Source organism: Branchiostoma floridae, chromosome 8 (genome assembly GCF_000003815.2).
Source record: "Branchiostoma floridae strain S238N-H82 chromosome 8, Bfl_VNyyK, whole genome shotgun sequence".
Lineage (NCBI taxonomy): Eukaryota > Metazoa > Chordata > Leptocardii > Amphioxiformes > Branchiostomatidae > Branchiostoma > Branchiostoma floridae.
In genome coordinates this window covers 23358444-23383637 of record NC_049986.1, presented here as the reverse complement: position 1 = coordinate 23383637, position 25194 = coordinate 23358444, and the positions used below count along the sequence as shown (strand labels likewise).

The 25194-nt window shown below is 40.7% G+C and overlaps 4 protein-coding genes across 8 annotated transcripts in view; 3 read left to right on the top strand and 1 right to left on the bottom strand.

Annotated features, from left to right (window-relative positions):
- Nucleotides 1-7938, top strand: part of LOC118421987 (transient receptor potential cation channel subfamily M member-like 2) — a 47748-nt gene extending 39810 nt beyond the window's left edge. The window contains exons 30-31 of the mRNA XM_035829491.1: nucleotides 564-764; nucleotides 6435-7938. Of these exons, the coding sequence (XP_035685384.1) occupies nucleotides 564-764; nucleotides 6435-6536 (303 nt within the window). The 3' untranslated portion in view covers nucleotides 6537-7938. The remainder of the gene's footprint in view (nucleotides 1-563; nucleotides 765-6434) is intronic.
- A 1218-nt stretch (nucleotides 7939-9156) lies between these two features.
- LOC118421095 (prenylated Rab acceptor protein 1-like) lies at nucleotides 9157-15927 on the bottom strand. 4 transcript variants are annotated; one of them, XM_035828254.1, is made up of 6 exons: nucleotides 15767-15927; nucleotides 13951-14054; nucleotides 13487-13653; nucleotides 11891-12006; nucleotides 10517-10717; nucleotides 9157-10243 (listed from the first exon to the last, which is right to left on the bottom strand). In XM_035828254.1, exons 2-5 carry the CDS (start codon nucleotides 14036-14038, stop codon nucleotides 10528-10530), a joined length of 561 nt encoding a protein of 186 aa, XP_035684147.1. In that variant the 5' UTR covers nucleotides 14039-14054; nucleotides 15767-15927; the 3' UTR covers nucleotides 9157-10243; nucleotides 10517-10527. The 4 variants fall into 4 exon arrangements, with proteins under 4 accessions (XP_035684147.1, XP_035684146.1, XP_035684148.1 ...); XM_035828253.1 differs by having other exon boundaries at nucleotides 9157-10717; XM_035828256.1 differs by lacking the exons at nucleotides 9157-10243; nucleotides 10517-10717 and adding an exon at nucleotides 11335-11499.
- Nucleotides 15928-16112: 185 nt separating this feature from the next.
- LOC118421093 (zinc finger protein 845-like) lies at nucleotides 16113-20593 on the top strand. The gene is made up of 2 exons (XM_035828252.1): nucleotides 16113-16247; nucleotides 17727-20593. Exon 2 carries the CDS (start codon nucleotides 17728-17730, stop codon nucleotides 19369-19371), a length of 1644 nt encoding a protein of 547 aa, XP_035684145.1. The 5' UTR covers nucleotides 16113-16247; nucleotide 17727; the 3' UTR covers nucleotides 19372-20593.
- Nucleotides 20594-20979: 386 nt separating this feature from the next.
- Nucleotides 20980-24714, top strand: LOC118422058 (zinc finger protein 525-like). 2 transcript variants are annotated; one of them, XM_035829565.1, is made up of 2 exons: nucleotides 20980-21106; nucleotides 23174-24714. In XM_035829565.1, the coding sequence occupies exon 2, from the start codon at nucleotides 23176-23178 to the stop codon at nucleotides 23911-23913; it is 738 nt and encodes a 245-aa protein (XP_035685458.1). In that variant the 5' UTR covers nucleotides 20980-21106; nucleotides 23174-23175; the 3' UTR covers nucleotides 23914-24714. The 2 variants fall into 2 exon arrangements, with proteins under 2 accessions (XP_035685458.1, XP_035685459.1); XM_035829566.1 differs by having other exon boundaries at nucleotides 20991-21092.
- Nucleotides 24715-25194: the final 480 nt, after the last annotated feature.

Here is a 25194-nt window from a genome sequence, read left to right as displayed (position 1 = left end):
TCTTGAGTTGTTTTCTCTTTTCTCAATAAAAAGACATTCACTATCTGGTTAGCATCCATTTTTATTTTGTTATCAGTCTTACAAGCCAGGGTGACATTCAAGTACTTGATAAGTAAAATTAATCATCAGTACTTGAAATAAGAAATCTTGATCAATTATGTCATATGAAATGTTTTGTTCCACAGCTGTTTGAAGCCTACACAGTAGATGAGAGAGACTGCCCTCCCTCTGAGCGGGACAACCCCATCAAAACCTTCTATCTATGTCTTCTTCTGTCTAAGAATCTGATGTATATAGCAAAATACTTGAAATGAAAAAAAAAAAATTGTTATAGAATATTTTGTTTCACAGCTGTTTGAAGCCTACACAGAAGATGACCCAAAGCCTAAGTCACACATCCAGACCAAAATTGTAACACAACATTGACTACCGTCACAGATGAACTTATATTCAAACGCAAATGTTTGTTTTTGTACAGAATTGCTTCTTAGAGACAAAAGAATTGTTCGCCTATAACTACGAATCCCTGCAACATTATTGAACTTCTGTGTATCGTTTTACAGTTGTTTGAAGCGTACACAGTGGATGAGAGAGACTGCACCCCCTCCGAACGAGACGACCCCATCGAGACCTTCTCAGCTGCCATGATCTACCGCGGTTACGTGGACGACCCTCGGAACACGGACAGCGCCTGGGTCGAGACGGAGGCATGGCACTTTCACTATGAGAGCGGAGAAAATTTCCTGGAGGAGGAGATGGTTGCTGTAAGCTTACAATTCATTTTACATTTAATTTATCCGAATATAAGTCAGTATGTACAATGTAGGGTAAGGAAAAAGTCTCTTTCTCTTAAGAAAAGGCTAGGGTAATTAATGATCATTGTATTTACATTGAATTTATGTTTCTTGGCAAAAAGGTATGAATGCCACACACACACACACACACACACACACACACACAGACACATACACAATTCAAAACTCTATTCAGCAGACTACCATGCATAACAGCCATAATTCAATGACATCTAAAATTAGTATGACTTCTAAGTAGGTCACTTTGCCCCACCTTTACATGATTGTTTGCATGGAAAGGACCTAATACTAAGATTACATTTTTTTTACTAAACATAATTGAGGCCGAACTTTGTCTTCATTCCCCCATCTCAATCAAGAGTAAGACTAGGTTTAACTTTATGGTGGCCCTCTTTAAGTTGGCAATGACTTGTTTTGAAATTTGATGTGAATATCAGGTGAAGGTGTGAGTCTTAAGTGTGTGGTGTGCTTCTTTAGTTGTTAAGGCAACGCTCAACTTCAGCCAATGGCCGGAGTAAAGGGCCCAGCCTGTTTTAAGGGCCAGCATGTGAGACTGGACCAGCCCAACCAGGTTAACGACACCCTTTTTGGGCAGCCCCCCCTGGAAGAGACTCCTCGGCTGAAGTTGAGCATCATCTACTGTTCAAATGACAGTGCCAGGTGGTCATGATGGTAGTTGACCTGTTCAGCTGTGGCTATATTGTTGCGCTAGAATCAGTTGTTACAAGTCTTTGTTTTGTCATTTAGGACAAGAGATTTTTAACAGAGATTCAGCTAAAGCTTCTTTTCTTGTTGGCTTGAATTTTAAACTTCAGCAGTTTCATTTATTCATGTTATACACGCATTTCAGGTACAAAAACGTTGCCTCATACCCGGGTTGAAGCCCTGCTTAGCATAATTTGTGGATATGTCAAACACGTCAGATATTTGCGTAGTCCGCCTCAGTCATTCCCATGTCAATACTTTTGAAGGGGCTAAGAAAGTCTTTTTCCCTCCACATCAAGTCTTTAACTTAGTTCAATTTCTATTAAGATGTGATCCCTCTTCATAACATTCCTCAGGTTTGCAGATCATTTTGAGACAAATATGCATATGGTAACCTTAATCTCCCTTCTTAATCTGAGTTCCATTTTTGCTCAAATGGAATAGCCCATGCAAATGTCTCTATTTACGTCACGCGAAGATTACTTTGCAAGGTCACTGCACATGAACAAAGACATTTGGTTTACTGCCCAAAAGGTATTTTACCCAGACACCTTAAACAGTCAGCAGCTGCGGTGCATACAACATGGCGAGATGGATTAATTGTTACAGTTAGGTAGTAAGTTAGATTTTGACAAAAAGGATGATGTAGAAAGCAAAGCAAATACAGTCAAACCTGTATTAGCGGCCACCTTTGCATAACGGCCACCTGCCCATCGGCAGTGTTTTTGTCCCTTGGATTAAGATTAAGATAACGATTAAGAGATAGGCTTAGCGGCCACCTGTCCAACGCGGTCACGGCCACACGATTTCCAGTCCCGCAGGTACAAAAACACTGCCGATTACGGCCACGCGGACCGCTGATCTATGTTTCGGCACGCGTTCGGCCATATGCAGCGGCCGTATTGTCACCCTACGCCGGATTTAAAACCTCTTTGACTTATTTTCAAAACAAAACTTCATAAACTGGCGCTACCCATACCCGCTGACAAACGAGGTCATATAAGGTCAATAGACGACACCAATATTACGGAGGTAAATTGTGTTAAAGTTACGTTCTAATACACTATCGCTTAGGTTAATTCACATCACAAAAATTTCTAAATAAATTGTTACAAAGAGAAAATGATATGAACTTCATACTATGATGGATTTTATTCTTACATTTATTAAGAGATAAGTCTAAAATGATGTGACTTTTCTTGTGAGTACCACATTAGAATCTGACGTGTGAACGCGAGCAGGAACACACGGACGGCGAAGTATCAAAGGATACAAGACGAAAGATCAAAGAAATATGACGATACCGGTCTCTTTAGACAATATCAACTGTAGAACATTTAAAACTTTTTATAGCTTTTGTTTTCTTAATACATATAGTGTAAAAATCATTGCAGTACATGTACAGTACTGTATTATGTGAATAAAGATCAGTGGGTACTAAAACCATGTGTAACTTATTGCTTGTGGTCAATTAATTAGCATATTCTCTATAGTGGCCACCTCTCTATAGTGGCCAATTTTGACCAGTCCCTTGAGTGGCCGCTATAGACAGGTTTGACTGTATGACCAAAAAGGATCTATTATTAGACTAAGTTGAAAATTGTAGCATTACCCAAAATAGATTATTTTTAAAAAGTTCAAACCAGGATAAGAGAATATACTGTAATTAGAATAGGGTGAATTTCAGGGGCAAAATCATGGCAAGGTCTGAGTTTTAGAAAGGTGTGAGTGAGTGAGTGAGTAAGTGAGTGAGCGCGTGAGTGAGTCGTTTAGTGAGTGAATGAGTAAATAAGTGAGTAAATAAGTGAGTGAGTGAGTGAGTGAGTGAGTGAGTGTGTGAGTGTGTGAGTGAGTGTGAGTGAGTGAGTGAGTGAGTGAGAGGGTGAGTGAGTGAGTGGGTAAGTTATTTTGTGAGTGAGTGAATGAGTAAATAAGTGAGTAAATAAGTGAGTGAGTGAGTGAGTGAGTGAGTGAGTGAGTGAGTGAGCGAGAGGGTGAGTGAGTGAGTGGGTAAGTTATTTTGTGAGTGAGTGAATGTGTGAGTGGTTGAGTGGGTGTTATTTTGAGTGAATGAGTGAGTGGGTGAATGAGTGAGTGAGTGAGAGTGGGTGAATGAGTGAATCTCTCAGATGCATGGTAGGCATAAGCTGTGGTGTGTGTGTGTTGTGTTAAACTTCTTTGGTTATAAATGATGTTCTGAGCTCAACCCATGGCCTGGTGGATCTAGCCCATTTTACAGGCTAGCATGGGACTATTGCTAGTCCCAACCAGGTGCCAGCCCAGTCCCTGGGGAGCCCCCCCTGGAGAGGGGCTCAGCCATGGGGAGCTATGTTATTATGCACAAACATCGGTGCAATACCTTAAACACCAGTTACAGCATTAGTGTCTATCAGGAGGTGTCCAAGATTGCTTGTGGCTATGTCTGTGTACAATCACAAAGCCCATACATGACTGTTATTTTCTCTTTGTGGACTAGAAACACATGGACAATTTGGGGAAAGGTTTGTTTTCTTACCCGCATGAACTTGAGGATTGAGTTGTATTCCTTCATTCCTATTTTATAAGATTTGATGTATGACAACCTGAATTCCCACCTGCCACAAAGACCTGATTAACATAATACCCTCCGCAAAGACCTGATTAACATAATACATGCAGTGGATTGGGTTTCAAATGTTTACGCAGGACAATTCAATTCCACAACATTTATAAAAACATCGTATTTGAGTTTGTGCCTCTAATTTCTTCCTTTGAAACAAAAAAAAAAATTGAATAACACTCTTCATGGTAATCCATGCCATAACATGAGTACCTTATTTTGTTTCAAACTTTAATTTTCTAAACGACAAGTGCTTGAACTCTTACCCTTGCTTGATAATAGAGCAGTTCTCTATGGAAACATCTCAGGTTACCACTGAATAAATAAGTCACTGTAAGCTCGCAACAACATTTGGCAGCAACACTGCATTGAAGTCGTTGAATTCTGACACTGTGAAACCAGTAAGGGAAACTACTACGTGTGCCAAGTACTGCTTAGTCAGGTGTTTGTGAGAAATCTGAAAATACTGTTCACATCAAATATTGTACATGATACACAGTTTGTAGACTTACAATGTAGCATACTCATTTGAAGAGCCAGGCATTTCTGGTGCACAATTTAACTTCCCATGGTAGCACCTGTTTTATCTGTGCTTTCCTTACAAGCCTACATGCTCCATCTCTCATCTTTAGACTTTAACTTTTAAGTTGCCCTTAAAGTGCATTAAATGATAGTTAACCAGGAACACTTCAAATCTATCTACTATATATTACACTATATTACACTGAGATATCTTTAGACTGAAATCAGATTTGAAAATTTACAGTTCAAAAATTGAGTTTCTAAGTCTTCTAGTCCCCACCAGGTAACAGGGGCCAAAGTGGGTTTGAGTGTGGTGTAAGACTTCCTTAGTTGTAGACAACTTAGACTGGTAGCTAGCCATGTTCACGGGCCCTCACGGGCAACCATGCAGGCCCAACCAGACTTTTTTAGCGCCCTGCCTGAGCTCACGCTCAATGCAGGGTAGCCCCTGCCAGTCAAGGGGCTTAACAACCAGTCTAAGTTGTAACGAAGACTGTGCGCACAGTAAATACACAATACGTCAGTTTTTGTGCCGTGGTAACAAATGTATCTTTCACTTGTGGCTATGCTGATGTAATACAAAAGACTCGTAGTATGGTTTTTATCTGTATTTCAAAGACCAAGAATGCTTGAGTAATTGTGACAGAACTTTCTTTTCTTGTCGACATGAACTATAGTCTTTAACCATTTTATACAACCCCATTGTCAGTAATTTTGTCAAGTTTATCAACGCGGCAGCTTACCTGGCCTGACTGTTGAACATAATTGTGGACACGTCAAACACACGTCATGTGTGCATAGCCGCCTGAGCCACACACGACTTTACAGAGGGACAAGGAAAAAATACATCTTTCCCCTTAAATCAAGTTCAACTTCCACTAAGTCCTTCATCATTATATACACCCTTGGTTTTCAATGTTTGCAGATCATTTTGAGAGGAAATACCTCAATCTCTCGTTTTACTTTGAAAGTCCTTCTTTCCAATGGAATAGTCCATGCAGCTTATCTGTATTTACCGTTACGTGACATCATAAAGGTCACTTTGCAAGGTCACTGCACATGAACAAAAACATTTGGTACACAGCACGGAAGGTATTTCAGTCACCTTATACCCAGTGCTTAATACAACTCTACAATGAAAGTAATGCGGGGCATCAAAAGGTGTTTTGAGTTGTTTCACCTGTATTTCTCACCTGTCCTGTTTTGCCTGTATATCTCCCCTGCCATGTTTCACCTGTATTTCTTACACCTCTGTCTTCCTTCTTACACCTGTATTCCTCACCTGCCTTTTTTTACCTGTAAGCAAGCAAACTTATGATACAAGCGAACAATTGATTGATTCTCCACCTATATTCCTCACTTGCCTTGTTTCACCTGTATATATCACCTGTATTCTTTCACCTGTGTTTCTCACCCCCTTGTACATGTATCACCTGTATGTCTCACCTGCCTTGTTTCACCTGTATTTCTCAACTACAATTTTTCACCTCTTTTTGCCACCTGTATTTCTCACCTGTCTTGTAACACCTGTATTTCTCACCTGCCTAGTAACACCTGTATTCCTCACCTCCCTGTATTTTTCACCTGCTTAGTAACACCTGTATACCTCACCTGCCTAGTAACACCTGCATTTCTCAGCTGCCTAATAACACCTGTATTTTTCACCTGCCTAGTAACACCTGTTATTCCTCACCGGCATAATAACACCTGTTATTCCTCACCTGCCTAGTAACACCTGAGTGTATTTCTTACCTGACTTGTTTCACCTGACAGTGTGTATATTTCACCTGCAGGCCGGCAGCAGGTGGCAGGAAGTGTCCCGACATGTGAAGCTGTTTGCCAGCCACGCTTCGGTCATCCAGGAGGCAGCAGCAAGACTCAACGCCTACTTCTGAGGAGGAGTCTTCCATGGTGCCTTTGTACCTCTTACAAAATTTTAAAGGTTAGAATGACACAGTATGAAAATTCCAGAAAGTACAACTTCATAAAATGTCATCATTATCATCTTTATCTTCACCATGTGTGATGGAATGGTGCCTTCAAAGATACTTCAAATAGCCTTAAACATTATTCGACCATACATGACATTGTAAAGGCATCGTGATAAAGAATGTTTCTTACAACCGAGGGACATTCAGCACTGTTTCAAAGATTTATTGTACAGTTTTAGATTGTTTGCATGAGTGAAGTTGAAAGAACATTTTATTCAGTGCTATTTGACGTGCAAAATTGCTACGCACAAATAATTGATGAGTGTGTGCTGATACACGTCCTTCATTGATGTTGTTCTTGTCTCTGTACAAAACTGCTGAGTCAATAACAACAATGAACCATTACTGTCTGACATTCAGCAGTTGTGAGCTCTTTATTATATACACTATATCAAAGGCAACATTGATCTTAGATTCAAAAGAAAAATGTTGAAGGCAAGCTACAATAGCAGTGGAGCTGGAATACATGTCTATGCAACTGTTTTGTTCTATATATGACTGGTATATATATTTTGTGTGCCAATGCCACTAAAACCAGCAAATACTGCATCCAAAAAATAAAATGAGATTGAATTACACACCAAAGACAGGAGCAGGACAAAAAGTGTCAGTAAGTGAGCTTAAGGTTGTGTGTACCTTTATGCAGCAAAGGTAGAACGTAGGACCAAATTTCTCTTTGCACAGGAAAAATATGTTAAAGTTTACAATATTTTGATGTAAAGCAATTAGGAGCCTGGGTGAGCTTTCCTGTTATATATATTTTATCTAGTTACTTGCTAGGTTGAATAATGTATGGTCTACACAGCAAAAGTTTGATCAAAAACTGTTAGGAAGTTTTGTATAGAAAAAGTTACAAATCTATTTTGTATACAGATTTCAGCATCATAAAAAAGAGGCTGATCTATGATAGATACTAGATTGTCTTGTAATCCTTGATACAGTATTTTCTTTTATTTAGCGTCCAAAATTAAGATTTCCTGGGCAATTACATATGATAGGACACAGCATTTTCTTGGACTGACAATATCCATATTCTACAAAGCTATAGCACTGTATATATGACATGCCATGGTCCGTTTTTTATTTTATCCAAAGTCGTAAAAGCATATGGTATTAAGAGACTGATTACTAGCTAGATTGCTAAAGATGATTGGATGCTGAAATTTGCTTTCTAATTACGATAATCAGGTAATGAGCAAATTGTTATAGATGATAGTTTAATCACTTTAATAAGGTTAGATATTTTCATTCTGTAGTTTGACGCACAAAAAATACTTCATGTCATAATCATGTTACAGGATGTTACTTTCCATAATGATTGTTCTTCAGGTTTATTCTATATTTTTTTTCAGTTAGGATTTTCGATTATACCACATTTAGACTTGTTGCAGGGTGTAAAACCCATTGAGTTATATTGAAAAGCACAAGGTATGTTTAGCATTCTTGAGTTAATTCATGCATACGTGACTGTGTAAGATTACTACGTTGCATTCATTGATTGTTTCTAGATTGGCAGCCTATGTTTCCAAACACCACTCTTTTATTGTAATTCTTTATTAATTGTAGCATCTAGCTAGTATAAGGATAGCATTGAATTTATTTGTAAGCGCCTTTTGTTTGCTCTGCTGTAAGTTAAGTCTGAAGCCTTGTAGAGTGGAGCTGTATTATTTTAATAGTTATTGTAACAGTTGTGTTTCGACTTCTGTATGTGAATGCTGCTATTACCAGTTGTAACTGGATACTCTATGATCTGTGTTTGGAAAGACAGCAATACTTTTTTAAAGGCTAAATTTCATTGGAGCTGATGCGTTCACATACAGGGAATGCTTTTTGGCACCTTTACAGGGAATGCTGTGAACCAAAGACTATAACTTAGAATGAGATTGAAGTTGTTACCTCATTTATGATAAGGCCAAGAGTCGGATATATAAGTTAAGGCACTTCAGTAAGATTTAGACATTTTTATGTGGTTGCTGATGTGTGTATTTTGTTTTTAATGGAGAGCCTAGATGTATTTTGAACGTAAGCTTTATATTTTGGAATGAGTTTCTAACTTAAGCCAGGAGCTGTGTGGTTTTATTTTACAATGTTATGTTTGTTTTTTCCAAAGAGATACTACATGTAGTACCCAACTTTATCTGTACTGTGTCTCAATTGTCTTGTCTTTTGCCTCTTTCTATATATTATTAGGTTTAACTTGTTCTGAGTCAAGTCAGACCTTTTACAGAGTACAATGGAAGCCGCTTAATTGCACACCCAATTTGCCAGCGAATCCCGTGCAATTTTCCGGCGTGTGCGATAATGCGAAGTTACCCAGTTGGACCGCACCGCCACGGGATTTTGGGATTCCGTGCAATTGACCGAAGTGTGCGTTTATCCGACGTGCAATTAACTGGCTTCCACTGTATTTGTATTTTATTCAAAAATAACCATCTGATATTTTATCAACTGTTGATTTGAATCAAAATTTTGAATGTTGAATCAAAGACAGAGTAAAGGCCCAAGAACAACATAAACCAAGCAAAGTGCACAAAGTCATGATTTATTTTCTAGCATTGTGATTATTACAAACTATTTTGATTATCAATAGTTTACGTGCCATTTGATGACAACAATTTGGTGCACATGAAGTTATTATATTTTCCACAACTGAAATGACTTTAAGTTATCACCCCGGCCCATACTCCAACACAAAACTGCAACAAACACAAGTCTTCTTTACACTAAAGCTTATAGATGGTAGAAAACTAAACATATATTATTTAATTTCCCAAGATGTTTTGGTCTATTGCACAGATGATAGTTGACAGGCACCAATGGCAAGAGAGTGCAGAACTACAGAAAATATTCTCACATACATGCACTGTAGTACTTTCTACATGACAAATGGTAGTAATGATTTTGCTGACTATGCCTTGACCCCACCCCGCACACACAGTTCTAAGTACATAAATACAGGGATGGTTCCAGAATGTCCAAGCAAAACATTTTCCCATAAGGTACACAATGTCATGTACAAATGTAGCTGTCAATTGTAACAGCAATACTTGGTAGCCAGGCAATTTTTTTGACTGACCAACTACCATATACAATTACGACTGATAAAGTCATAGATAGATATCAGTCTCCTACAGAGATGAGATATATAACACAGAAATAATGAATTAAGATACAATCCATTCTCTTTTGTGTTTAGAATTGTATATGTAATAATGGTCCCTGGCTGTCTGTCACTATAGCAACTGTTGCCATGGCTACATAATCTCCAGTGTGGGCCTAGATACAAGAATAAAGGACAGCTATGAAAAAGTAAAGGTGCTATTCTGTAAAACTTAGACTGTTGTCACCAAATCTGTCTCATTACTATGACTACACAATCTTGGGTCTAGATACAGGGAAATAAAGAAGAACAGCTATGGAATAATATAGTCTGAAAAACTTACACTGTTGTGATCATGTCCGTACCATCACCATGGGGTTGCCATGGCTACACAATTCCTCCAGTATGGGTTTGGATACATGTAGATAAATAAAGAAGGACAGATATAGAAGGTGCTATAATTTTGTGTAAAAGTTACACTGTTGTGATCATGTCCGTACCATCACCATGGTGTTGCCATGACTACACGATCTCCTCGAGCATGGGTTTAGATACATGTACAATGTCATGTAGATGGATAAAGAAGGACAGATATGGAAGGTGCTATTATGTAAAAGTTACACTGCTGTGGTCATGTCCGTACCATCACCATGGCGTTGCCATGGCTACACGATCTCTTACAGTATAGGTTTAGATACATGTAGATGGATAAAGAAGGACAGATATGGAAGGTAGTACTATTGTTTAAACCACTGCTGTGATCATGTCCGTACCATCACCATGTTGTTGCCATGGCTACACGATCTCCTCGAGCATGGGTTCTGTCTCGTCCTCTCCGCCCTCCGTGTGGAGCGAGGCGTGCAGCATGATGAGGAAGAACGACGCGCCGATGACCCAGAAGACCGCCGTGCCCGCCGACGCCAGCCAGAACAGCGGGAACGACGCGACCGCCACCACACCGTACTGCTGTGCCACGCTCAGCTCCCTGGGAGGGAAGGAAACTGCACTGTGAGACCCTTCAACTGCACTGTGAGAACCTTTACTGCTGCGCCACGCTCAGCTCCCTGGGAGGGAAGGAAACTGCACTGTGAGAACCTTTACTGCTGCGCCATGCTCAGCTCCCTGGGAGGGAAGGAAACTGCACTGTGAGACCCTGTACTGCTGCGCCACGCTCAGCTCCCTGGGAGGGAAGAAAACTGCAATGTGAGACCCAAAACTACTCTGTGAGACCCTGTACTGCTGCGCCACGCTCAGCTCCCTGGGAGGGAAGGAAACTGCACTGTGAGACCCTGTACTGCTGCGCCACGCTCAGCTCCCTGGGAGGGAAGGAAACTGCACTGTGAGAACCTTTACTGCTGCGCCACGCTCAGCTCCCTGGGAGGGAAGGAAACTGCACTGTGAGACCCTGTACTGCTGCGCCACGCTCAGCTCCCTGGGAGGGAAGAAAACTGCAATGTGAGACCCAAAACTACTCTGTGAGACCCTGTACTGCTGCGCCACGCTCAGCTCCCTGGGAGGGAAGGAAACTGCATGGTCAGACCCTAAAACTGCACGCACTGTGAGACGCTGTAATGCTGTGCCACGCTCAGCTCCCTGGGAAGGAAGGAAAATGCAGTGTGAGACCCTTACACTGCACTATGAGATCCTCTGCTACAGATAAACAAATAAACTGCTTCCTGGGAGGAGGAAAGGAAACTGCAGTGTGAGACCCTAAACTGCTCTGTGAGGCTCTGTGAGACCCTGTACTGCTGCACCATGCTCAGCTCCCTGGGAAGGGAGGAAACTGCATGGTGAGACCCTAAAACAGCACTGTGAGACCCTTTACTGCAGCTGTGCCACGCTGAGCTCCCTGTGAGGGAAGGGAACTGCAGTGTGAAACCACAAAACTGCACTGTGAGACCCTTTACTGCTGTGCCATGCTCAGCTCCTTGGGAAGGAAGCATTTCAAACAAACATCTAACCACACACTTGCACTCTCTTTATTTAATATCTACTACTAGTGCTAGTACGTGTACATTTAAAATTTGTATAATATTTTCCAGTTTAAATCATTCCAAATCACTATAACATGTACATTTGGTTTCATGCTACATGATTGTGTCATGGGCCTACAGTCAGGAAAAAACAATAAACAAAACAATAAAAAAACACGACCCACTTTCCCATGAGCACAAGTTTCTTCTCATCACTGCGTATCTTGATGATGTAGCAGGCTCCGAGGCAGGCGGCGAGGGCGATGAGCAGGAGGGGGTTGGTCAGGATGCAGTACACCACCTACACAATAAACATCAAAAGTAAATCAATAAAATATTTCTTCAATCAGTGTCTCTTGAAAACACGTACCTCTTCCTAAATGGAAGTGACCGCTATCAACAAGCTCATAATTCTGTCACTTGGAATGGGCGAGGTCACCAACCCAGGTCTAAGTTTCAGATGAGTTCGGTGGCAAATGACACAAAAGTGTCAATGGTGGTGGTTCAACAGCCGCTTTAGGTAACAAGTTCCAGTCCCTAACTGTACGTGGCAGGAAAGAAGACTTGCGGGATAGTAAAACATGTAAAACACATAGATCCACACAGTCCCAGACCTAGTCTTGTGATCTCGTGAGACTAGGTCATTCTGTGATCACGGTGTGCTGTGAAGATATCTAAAATTTGGAGGTACATGTTTTAATTGTTTTAATTAAAGTGTCAATTATTGAAGAGTTACTTTATCAACTTACTCATATGTGACTGATGAACCTGTTCAACGAAACATCAAAAAGCTATCACTCTGTTTAACACCCTGACATCAAATCTCTGTTCAGCCATGTAAACTTCCAAAAAGAAATCTGCAGTTTGTTTACAAGCAACATTATAGTTTTGATTTTTTAACTGATAAAGATGATGTGTGTTTCTTTTGATTTTGTAATTCTTCTGTGTATATGTGTATATTTATTTCTTTGTTATATCAAACCCTGGAAGATTAGCCCTGACAGGGACAAAGGGTAGCAATTCCCACGTATTTGTTACCTTGGACCTAAAAGAGGATAAATGTAGAGTAAGACTGAAGGTGGACTTAGGCACAATCTATACACGGTTTTTCCCGATATCGGGAGCCAACAACCTCTCGCCGACAGCTTTTTTTCAGCGTCTAGATGGAACTGCAATATCGCCATAAAGATACCGGGAAAATTTCTCCCGAAAGGTCCGGACCATTCGTACGATAGCTTAGCATGGGTCCCCGATAGCTTAGCAGGGGTCCCCGACAGCTTCCGCGCGCGTGTAGATGTGTCCCGACTTCGGGAAGGCTCATTAGCATACAACGCGGGCTCATTTAGGCTATATAGCTGTTTATGACTGCAAGCGCCACGGGTGTCCCGCGGCCAACGTTCCAGTTCCCTCCCGACACATCCACAGATATCGGTAAAAACTGTGTATAGATTGGGCCTTAAGTGTCAGAGGGAGAGTTAATCACGGAGTAAGTCCACCCCGTTTTGCCATGTTTGAGAACTGTTGGTTTTAGTTTTGATGGACTATTATCCAGAGTAAGGGATTAACACTAATGTAGGCAGCAAGTCAATCTTCAGTCCTCTTTCAGTAAGTCCATTTTCAATTTCAGACCATTGGATTTACTGCTGGTGAAAAGAGGACTATGGTCCATGGTAAGTCATTTATAAGTCCAAGGTTTGCATGGGATAATAAACCAATAAATATGAGCCCTAATTGTGATAGGGATAAAGGGTAGAATAAAAAAAAACAATAAACTAACCCACCAGGCCCAGGAAGACGAACAGGTAGTTGCTCTGGTAGAATTCCACGTTTTTCATCACCCGCTTGCCCCACGCGGCCGGGTTTGCCGGGGAGCGGAATTTAGCGGTGGCGATGAACTCCGCCCACGGTCGGATGTTTCCTCGCCTCTTCTCCAGCCACTCACGGGCAGCTGGGGGAAACGGGATATGGCTGGGTTAGTACTTTTTAAGTCTTCTTTCAGTGTATTTCAACTGGAACTGGAGCTGGGGTTCCTACCTGTCACAGTGTGCCTGAGGATCTCTACTCTACTCTACTGTAACATGCTTTTCTAAGGATTATTATCATTTCAAGCCCAGTATGTCTGCCCTACTAACCTGGACTGCTGAGAGTCATCATCTTGCCAGCCAGGCCCTGTTTCATGGCTACTGACTATCAGGTTACATGATTAATGAGTATCAGGTTACATGGTTAGTGACTATCAGGTTACCTGGACTGCTGAGAGTCATCATCTTGCCAGCCAGGCCCTGTTTCTGTTGGTCGGCGGGGATCTCGATGTCTCCTGTCACCTCGTCCATAGGCAAGGTCACGACCCTGCAAACAGAATGATGAAAGGTTTATTCCCTTCATTATACCAAGCGGGCAGCCAATTGTAACGGGTGAATTGAGTACTTCTGGTTACAGATCATATAGTCACACACAAATACACTTAACATTACTCAGAGTCTTTCATCATATACATAGGTACTAACTCTAAAACACAATTTGGAACAGGAAAACATGTTCAGTTTTTTACAAGAATGTTACCAACAAAATCATTGTGCGTGACTTTGACTACTGTAAATGCATTTAAGTTCGCGGGGATTTAATTTCGCAGTAGCGGGAAATGAGACTTTTTGCGGTGGATTTAAGTTCGCGGTAACGCCATAAACTGCAGTCTAATACCATAATAAAAAAGTGTTCGCAGTGGTTTTAAGTACGCGGTGAAGTGGTCACCGTGAAAACCGCGAACATTAATCCACCGCAAACATTTCTGCATTTACAGTATTACTGTTAATGTTTAAGAGCGGAGTCATGAAGAGAATGGGGCTGTTCTTGGGGTCAGCCTTTTTACCGGAAAACAGAGGAAAACACAGTTAAACACCGGAAAACACATGAAGGAGTGTATAATCTACTGAAATACAGTATGTTTTGATGAGTAAACATGACAGGTCGCTATGTTTTGCCACAGAATAATCTACATATGGCCCTGGAATAAAGAAATCGTCAGAAAATGCATGAGACGACGGGCCGGACCGCCGCCGCCACCCGGCGGCCATGTTTGTTTTCATTGCAGAATACATGTTTGTTTAGCGGGGTCTGATACTTTCACAACAAGACAGCTGATACCTACCGAACTTCAGTGCAAAAATCTGTTATATATTGGCATAAATATAATATATATGAATCTACTCGGATTGTGATAAGAATCTGTTTTCTGTATTCCTTAATAAAGCTTGCTTTTTCTAGCCGTCAACGTTACATAATTTTGCACAATCAGCACGTCCAGTCCGCCGGGTGGCGGCAGCGGTCCGGCCAGTAGTCTCAAGCATTTTCTGACGATTTCTTCATTCCAGGGCCATATGTAGATTATTCTGTGGCAAAACATAGCGACCTGTCATGTTTACTCATCAAGACATACTGTATTTCAGTAGATTATACACTCCTTCATGTGTTTTCCGGTGTTTAACTGTGTTTTCCTCTGTTTTCCGGTAAAAAGGCTGACCGCTGTTCTTGAACTGTCTGTTCTAGATCTGATTGTAGTCAGAACAGGGGTTTATGACATCATAACTGAAATACTCAACAAAGGAAAAAAGTGAAGGTGAAAGGACTACTTTTTTATTGTTGTTTTTGTTTGTTGTTTTCAATGTGGGCGATTCTAGAAATAAAGTCTCCTAGCAGATATTGGGGTGGGCTTGGGCATATTAACTACCCCAATACTAACACACTGAGACTCAACTGTTTCTTTGAATGACAAATTTATAACGTTAAAACAAATCGAAACAGTCTTGTTCGAGTTGTCTTTATTACCGTCATCGAGTCTTTCTTTAGAAACCCTTACAACTGTCACAAATACCGGCTTGACAGTCATCCTAGAACTTTTAACATTTCTATCTATTGAGGGACAAACTTGAACGATTCCCTTGGCTTGGCATAAACCACACACCCCTCCCTCCCCATCGTAAACAGACAACTATCATAAATCCCCTTTCCTTCTCACTTTTTTTTTTTAATTTTGAGGGCTTGTTTTTGAGACTGGAACATACCTATATCGGTCCCCACTCTCCTGGCACCCGAACTCGGACGGAAACTGTTGATAGAAATGAAGAAAACGATGACATCCACGGCCTGCTTACGTGGAAGAAATGACTGTTCAGGTATGACCCCGATTGACCCCACTTTGGCTGGACGACACCAATTTAAATGTTTGGAGGGGTGGCTAGACCATAAATTAGATACCTTTCAGTATTTTGTCATACCAAGTTAGCACTATGATATCTATTTCATGTAAAAAGAATGATTTTAGATCAAAATCTTATGGTCAACTTTCTATATTTAGACAAAAGATATCAGTCACAGTATACACCTCTCAATTCAATGGAATCATCAGGAAAGGAATGTACACTTTGACCTTTCACCACCGGAAGCCATTTATTTTGGAACGGATCTCTTCTCTTGGCCCAGACGTGGCCGTTTCAAAAGCAACGCAAGTCTGTCTATCGATCTAACAGCAGAAGTAGACCGCAGGTAAGGCCCTTGTTAACTTTTTACGTCCCCTGATAAGTCTGTGGTGATAATGGTAGTAGTACGACAGCAAGCAGCGTCAGGGTGGTGAACGAAATTGCCACAGGATGGAGGTAGTACAGACGCCAACTTGGCAAGTTTAAAACAAAGCTTGATAAGTCATAATGATAAACTATGGGAGAGCGAGAAATACACTCTGCAAGTGTGAAGATCGGGAGCTATAGGCTACAGGCGTCGCCTTCTTCTCGAGGATGGTATCAAAAAATTCCAACGTATATGCAACACCTAGCTAGGGATATAACGTAAATTTTGGCAAAAATGTAACATGACTGATGGACAGTTCCAACGGCGTTGATTATCATTATCTCCTGGACTCCATGAAAAATGGAGGTATAGTTTTTGGTGTGTCTTTCTGTGTGTCTGTCTGTGTGTGTGTCCTGATATTTGTGGTCAGCATAACTTTAGAACCTATGGATGGATTGTAATGATATTTGTTTTGTATGTGGGTGTTTGGAAGATATAGGTCAAGGTCGATTTTAGGCCCCCTGGTGTGTGACGTTGGTACTGCAGCAGATCTTCGATTTTGTGTATCTTTTGACCTGAGCATGCTATGGTCTTGATCTGTATGCTGGCAGATAGCTGCTAATGTAAGGAAGAGGGTATAAAGTCTTGGGCTGCTCTATGATCTGGAACTGCAGGGCCAATTTTGTTAAAATCTTCCAAGGAGCATAATGGAACATAGGAACGATGAATTTCCATGATATCTAGCATATGTATGTTTGGCAGAGATGTACATAATGAAGTGCAAACTATGCAAATATGGACTTACTTTACATACTTAATGAGGAAAATCCATAAAATCCAATATTTTTAATTATGGTACTGAAATACATGTACTAACATATGTAATTTGTGGCAGGTGGAAGATACCAATTATGCAAATAAGTCCCTAATTTGCATAATAATGTGAAAGTGTTCTAATTCATCTAAGTACATGTAGTAAATGATTGGATTATCAATATATATACGTATACCTGTGTAAGTTATTCAAAGGTGTACATAACCAAGCATGAATTATGCAGATTTGCAAGTCATTTGCATAATTGGAATATTTCATGGAGGCCTGAGGTCTCCAAACTCTTGTTGTTTTTTTCTTTGACATTGACCTTATAGTGATGGTCATATAGTGATAGAACTATTGTTTATGTAATAGATAGTCATTGGTGGTATCGATGGTTGGGTAGAATAGAATAGAATAGAATAGAAGCATGTGTTTATGTTGATGCTCGTCAATATTCACATCGGCAAGAGGTAAAACTCAGATGCAACTCTCGATTCAGCTACCTTTCGAGTAAATTTGAATCAGAGGTATCCACTTACTGTTCAATGTGGTAACGCAATGTCACATAGCTTCACTTGATATAACGATAGGACATAACAACAAAATATTACTCTCATTCATTTTTCCTCCTTGTTCTTAAGAATGGACGATCATTCGGATGGACTGTTTCCTGCGATCGAGAAAAATCCAGCAGAAGACATGGCGACAGACTTGGAAAATTGGCAGAACGACAGCAAAGAAATATCATGTGAGGAAACAATTGCTGAGGACACCTCACCCAACAAGAAAAACGTTCCACACGCAGAGCTAGTGGACAGGCATCAGGAAGTCACTATGGATGGATCCCACATATGCAAGGAGTGCGGGTATGTTGCTGATAGCATGCCCAGCCTGGTCGTGCATACAAGGAGACATACAGACAGAAAACCCAACAAGTGTGACCAGTGTGACTATTCTGCTAAATGGAAATGGCAGTTAGACCACCACATTGCAAAACACCATGGAAAACCGTACATGTGTGGGGAGTGCGGGTACAGGACAGGTAAAATGTGTATCTTGACTGTACATATGAGAAAACATACTGGTGTTAAACCTTACATGTGTGGGGATTGTGGCTATAGAGCAGCTTACAGGTCTTCCCTGTACCTACATATGAGTACACATATACACAATGTAGGGACTAAATATTATATGTGTAGGGATTGCGATTACAGAACTGCTCACAAGTCTGCCCTATCCCAACACATGAGAACACATACAGGCGAGAGACCCTACAAATGTGACCAGTGTGACTATTCCGCTACACAGAAAAACAATTTGAACCGACACAGGGCCAAGCACATGGATGATAAACCCTACAAATGTGACCAGTGTGACTATTCTGCAGCAAGGAAAGATACTTTAGACCGACACATGGCTTCCCACATAGGAGATAACCCCAACAAGTGTGACGTTTCTTCGCTGAAAAAAAGTTCCTCCGTACATTTGGGCAGACAAGCCGTTGAATACGTGTGTGAAGAATGCAGTTACAGGGCATCTGGCAGGACTGACTTAACCAACCACATGAGAAAACATACAGGTGAGAAACCCTACAAGTGTGACCAATGTGACTATTCCTCTGCATGGAAAAATGCTTTAGCCCAACACAAATTGTCTAAACACACTGGAGAAAAACTCTACATGTGTGAAAAGTGCGGACACAGGACTGCTAACGTGTCTGGCTTAACTAATCACATGAAAAAACATACCGGTGAGAAACCTTACAAATGTGACCAGTGCGACTATTCTGCTGCACAGAAATCTACTTTAGACCAACATATGGTTAGGCACACTGGTGAAAAACCCTACATGTGTGGGGAGTGCGGATTCAAAACTGCACACAAGTTCTCCCTGTCCCTACATATGAGAACACATACAGGTGAGAAACCCTACAAATGTGACCAGTGCGACTGTTCCTATACAGTGAAAGGACATTTGGACAGACACATGGCTAAACACACCGGGGCCAAGCCTTACATGTGTGAGGAGTGCGGCTACAGGACGGCTGATAAATCCTGCCTGTCAAAACACATGAAAACACATACCGGTGAGAAACCCTACAAATGTGACAAGTGTGAATATTCTTCTGCCATAAAATCTACTTTAGCCCGACATATGATTATGCACAGTGGAGAAACTCCATACAAGTGTGAGGAGTGCGGGTACAGGGCAGCTACAAAATATCGCCTATCTCAACATATCAAAACGCATACTGGCAATCACATGGCCAAACACGATTGTACATGAACTGTACTAGAAGAATGCTGTTCCAGGAAGACTTCAGCATTTGCGAGAAGCGCTATGGAGAAGCAGTATTGTATAAGACATATGGACAGGAAAGTGATAGAACATAAGTGAAGGTGAACTGAACGTATGCGGGAACTGTGTTTCATCAAGGAGCTTTTATCAAGTCGATGGTTTCATAAAGACAACAATAGGAAAATAAGGCTATGAAAAAACGTATTCACACCTGTATGTCTGGTACGTTCACAGTATAACCACATATTGGAAACAGATTGAAGGACAAAGACCTTACAGAAATGTGATAGCACGTGGGAAAAGGGCTTACAGTTCGTCTTGAGAGCGAGGTGTAATAAACATTTGGGCTGTGCACGGCGCAGTTCACCCAACCATCTCCGTTTGCACACTGCCTTGTAGGGGTAAGAGGCAAGTAGCCGAAATATCAATGTTGATATGCAGAATATCAAAACAAACTATGACAGTCACACACAAGGAAAATGTACCATCTCTACATCTTGTTTCTGAAGATTCTTTCTTGTTATTAAATGTGTTACGTTTTATTAACTGTTACAAGTATTTGTTTGACACGTATTTCAAAAGTAACAACAACGTAGATGATAGGCATATATAACTTGTTCAATAGCTAGAAAGTACTTGACATTAAATTCTACTAGTAATGTATACTTTTTTTTACATAGGTGGCCGACATGTACGCAGCAATAGTTATATTTCAGCCACACCATAGGTATGGTGAAATATATTGTATTCGTAATGTTTCTTCTTTTTCTTCTTTTCCTGTCAAATCTTCAAAACTCGTTATCTCCGTTGTTCCACTTTTAAACTTTGGTGATTATGTCAAAGTGTTTTTAGACTGGTCTATTATACCTTTTCATGCACGGGGGACCTTTTTTGCTAATTTCAATTTTGGATTCGGTTTCTTATTCAAAAGGCCATGTTTTCAGTGGGATTATTTCTGAACTGGTCTAATGTGCAAATTCTCATGGGGTGTACTGGAGTCCATTCTTGGAGATGGCTGAAATATGCTGTATTTGCTCTCAATCAAATGTCGGCCTTTCTAGTTTCTAATAACTTTTTTACGATCATGAACCTGTAATGGGTAATGCCTACATTATCTACTGTATTTACTCTATCGTAGTCTTATCCTGTGTAAACGTTGATTCTGAATCATTAGAAGGTTTTGACTATTACTTTGAATGTATAATTATTAAATACAACTTGATACATATCTCCGTTTATGTTCTCATTTTCTTTTGTCTCTTGTGCAAATTTAATGAGAATGTAGTGGTTTAAACTGATAAAATAGACTAGGCTGGAATAAAAACGAAAAGAGATCCGTAGCGACACTAGCCTGGAATCCAGTCTCGCGAGTAGCGACCTTCGGGAGCGGAACAAAACTAACAAGACTGGATTCCAGGCTACGCCAACAAGTAGCGACCTTCGGGAGCGGAACAAAACTAACAAGACTGGATTCCAGGCTACGCCAACAAGTAGCGACCTTCGGGAGCGGAACAAAGCTAACAAGACTGGATTCCAGGCTATAGCGACACCTCTGGAATCTCGGTCATCAGGTTTGTCAACTCTGACCTTTGCCCTGCACCAGATTTGTTGACCCCTATCCGCCATTTGCTGAGGCCTGCGAGTGGCGTCGTTTCTCTTCGGTCTGGGGCGATTTTCAGCCTGCTTCGACTCTATATCAACCTTAAAAGGTATCGGTAGACAGGTAAGGCCTTTGTTTACCACCTTTATTCGCTGTATCACGATTTAATGGCGGCCACTTCAACTCAGGGCTGGGGGCGATTCGAGAAAAATCAAAGGATATACCTGGGGGGGGGGGGGGGGGCATATCGACCTGTATCGACAGTAAATCTAATAGCTTGTAGGCCATGGCCATATTTCCCAAAACTAAGGTGCTAGATTTCACGCAAAATCAGGATTTGTTTTTTTGTACTGTGTGGATCGGTAAGCAAGTGTACAAAAGAGTAGCGGGTTCCGCACTGGTGTTCCAGTGCTGAATCAACGGGTCGAATCAACCTCAGCATTGCGCGCCCAGCGCTGAAGAAAGTTCAGCACCGGTTTTCCGGCTTTGTTCCAGTGCTGAAGCTCCCTCAGCACTGGAATTCCAGTGCTAAACCCTCTGGACTTCCAATGCTGACGACCACTTCAGCACTGGTGTTCCAGTGCTGAGAGAGGAGACCGCTACTTTTCTTTTGTATATTTGCAATCGGTAACAAAATCGTTACCAAAACTCAGCAATAAAATATTCACGAAGTTTACAAAGAGGTGAACTGAAAACTCTTGATTCGTCCAAGATCAAGGATGTTATGTACGTCCTTGATTCGGCAAGTTGACTTTATTCGAATCAGAGTTATCCACCCTATTGTTCAACGCGATAACACAATGTCATGTTTCCCCCACCTGATATTAGACCGGTTACGATTCTTCATAGTAACCGTGATTCAATTTTTTTGCTTGCTAAGGCCATGTTGATTTGATTATATGGATGACATCCTCTGGGAACTCCAAAATTGATGCGAGCGATCGAATAAAAAAAAAAGTTTGGCCCCCAAAAAAAAGTTCCCTTCAGTATGAAATAAATGTGGCCAGGAAGGTTGAACATAGGACTAAACATATTAACATAGTATGGTATACCAACAGTTAGGTGTAGGGACAAGTACATTATACAGGTGCAAAACGTTTTTTTTTTCTTCTTGGACCAATCCGAAAAAAAAAAGACCTGAAAAAAAATCAGAACGGGTTTCGCCAATTATAAAATAGACACACTATGTCGGCAGGTGTTTGGGGTCTTACCGGGCCAAGAAGACCGCAAAAGCGAAGTCGAGTAGAGGCTATAGTCAATTGTACCAAGTTTCTACAGTCAAAGGTAGACCGACAGTTAGCCTTGATTACATGGAGATGGTATTTTAAAATGTCAGTGGTAGTCCAATAATCCACAAAACAGATTCCTTTGTAGCAAAATTGACCAAACGGGACCTATATCTGAATTTTCTGTACTGGTACCTACCCCTACCAACAATAATTTTTTTTTTCTTTCTGTCCTTTCACATCTTTTTCTTTGACTGAATATTTATTTTGGCATTCTATGGCATTAGTTGTTTTCTGATACTTTTTTTTTCAATCTACGGAATATTTGTGCTCATTTTACAGCTGCTTTGCACAATTTACTGTGTGGTCCAAAACTTTTTTTTGGAAACGGCCGAAAATTGGTGCGTACCTAAACTCATATTCAGGTTCAGGTCCGGATTCAGGTCTAGCACTTCAGTGCTCAGGTTCGGACTTTAAGTCCGGACCTGAACCCATCATTGCATATTATGGGCACTAGAATTACTAATCCTTTTTTGAGGGGGAGGGGGCATATAAAATTGCATGTTAGCATGAATTGAAATGAAATATGAAAAATGCATGTAAATTATATACAGTCAGTGTAAACACGAAATGTTTTTTGTCTTTTTTCAGTGCGAATTTCACTGTCTATGGAAAGTTTTAGTTGGTTTAGAACAAAAAAGGGAATATAAGTGACAGATAGCTTTTTGCAAGTCCGGACTTGGCTCCGGACATTTAGATTTTTTTTTTACTTGGACCCAAACATTTTAGGTCCAATTCCAAGTCCGGGCTTTAGGTACGCACCACTATAAGCGCGGATGTCATCCATATTATCAAATCAACATGGCCTAACCACGGAGGATGGTACCCAGGCTATCTTGTTAAAAATTATACCTGAAAATTATGTACATTTCACTTCACATCTCTGCTATTTCCATATTCCCAGAAATGGACAAGCATTTCTCTGGACTGATTCCTGTAGGAAACGAGGAAAATTTTGCAGAAAAAATGGCAACCGTACATGAAAAATGGCAGAACGAGAACCAAGGAATGCCATGCAAGGAAACTCTTGCTGTAGAGTCCTCATCCGACAAGAAAACCGTTTCACAGGAAGAGCTGGTGGAAAAACATCAAGAAGAAAGTTCGCACGTATGCAGTCTATGTGGGTATATTGCTGATAGCATGTCCAGCCTGGATGTGCATACAAGGAGACATACCGATCGAAAACCCAACAAGTGTGACCAGTGTGACTATTCTGCGAAATGGAAATGGCAGTTAGACCACCACATTGCAAAACACCATGAAAAACCGTACATGTGCGGGGAGTGCGGGTACAGGACAGGTAAAATGCCTAAGTTAACTGAACATATGCAAACACACATCGGTGCTAAGCGCGAGAAACCCTACAAGTGTGACCAGTGTGACTATTCTGCTGCACAGAAAGGCACTTTAGACCGACACGTCATGGCTAAACACGCTGGAGAAAAACCCTACATGTGCGGAGAGTGTGGGTTCAGAACGGCTGATAGGTATACACTAACCGTACATATGCGAAGACATACAGGTGAGAAACCCTACAAATGTGACCAGTGCGACTATTCTGCTGCACAGAAAGGTAGTTTAGACCAGCATATGGTTACGCACATTGAAAAAATGACTATTCTTCTGCACGGAAATATGCTTTAAGCCAACACATGGCTAAACACACCGGAAAAAAACACTACATGTGTGAAAAGTGCGGACACACGACTACTAACGTGTATGGCTTAACTATTTAACACATGAAAAAAACATGCGGGTGAAAAACCTTCGAGTCTGAGTCATTGAGTATACTACTTTACAAAAAAAAGTGATTTGAACAAACACGTGTCTGCAAAAAAATGTACATGGCTGTACATGTGTGGAAGTGCTGATCTGTCAAATCATTATCAGAACAACTCTGCAAGAAGTTCGGACTGAAACTTCTGAACTCTAGTCCTTTCAGAGACTTGCTTCCCCAGTCAGTGTGAAGTCAGTGGGTGGCAAACGAGGACTAGCCACAAATTGAATTGCATTCCCACACAAACCGGAACTTACCAGAACAGTCCAATATCTTGTATTATTCTACAGCTACTGTATTGAATAGGGGATTATGACCATGCATGAACAATCTTATTGTTGGTTGTTGATTTTCATGTTGGGTTATTGATTACTATATCAATTATAAAAACACACGAGAGAACGGCGAGAACACTGCAAAGCTGAAGTCACTCTGTCCGGTCAGCTACAAAGACCGTGAAGTGAGACATCTTAAAAGTAGACTGGGAAAGTGCGCACTCTGTTCATCCTATGTATAATGCTATCTACTGTGCCCGAAACACACCTACTTGGGACTGTACGTCAGGACTGTTTATCTACAGAAACTAGTTTTATCTGGGTCTGAATTTTATGATGTATCTGGGTCTGATTTTATTAAATGTGACGTTAATGGTTTTTAAACGATTTTAATCTGTCATTGTACTTCTTGTTAATACCTTGCGCCCTCCTGGAGAACAGACAAAGGGCTGTCCTAGGTTTTAGCCTGTAATATATACATGTATGTATTCATCTTGTGTGTAATAAAGATGATTTAAAAATAAAAATAAAAGATAAGATTTTGAATGTCAATCCATAGCATTCTATTCGTAACAATTGTAATGCTTTAACCCATTGTAATGTAAAGCCCATTACATGGTTCTTACTTTTTGGTGAAACATTTTCAAAACTCGTCTACTATTTTTACACAATAAATCATGATTATAGATAGAAGGCATCATCAAAATAACCTGTTCAATAGCAAGTGCGTAACGTTCAATTTTGGTAGTAACGTTATATTTTGTGTTTGCATGACTCTTACCTCAGTATTTCAAATGCTCTGTGCTTATCAGGTGTGTAAAGGTTGATTTTTAATCATAATATTCTAAAGTATTACTTTGAATGTCTAAACAA

Bases quoted from the DNA above. Each gene is read 5' to 3' on its own strand.
- LOC118421095 (XM_035828253.1), bottom strand. From the start codon at position 14,038: ATGGACGAGGTGACAGGAGACATCGAGATCCCCGCCGACCAACAGAAA. The intron at 13,654-13,950 runs GTAACCTGATAG...CGTTTCCCCCAG, and splicing joins GATGACTCTCAGCAGTCCAG to CTGCCCGTGAGTGGCTGGAG. The intron at 12,007-13,486 runs GTGGGTTAGTTT...TTTATTGTGTAG, and splicing joins TGTTCGTCTTCCTGGGCCTG to GTGGTGTACTGCATCCTGAC.
- LOC118422058 (XM_035829565.1), top strand. From the start codon at position 23,176: ATGGACAAGCATTTCTCTGGACTGATTCCTGTAGGAAACGAGGAAAAT.
- LOC118421093 (XM_035828252.1), top strand. From the start codon at position 17,728: ATGGACGATCATTCGGATGGACTGTTTCCTGCGATCGAGAAAAATCCA.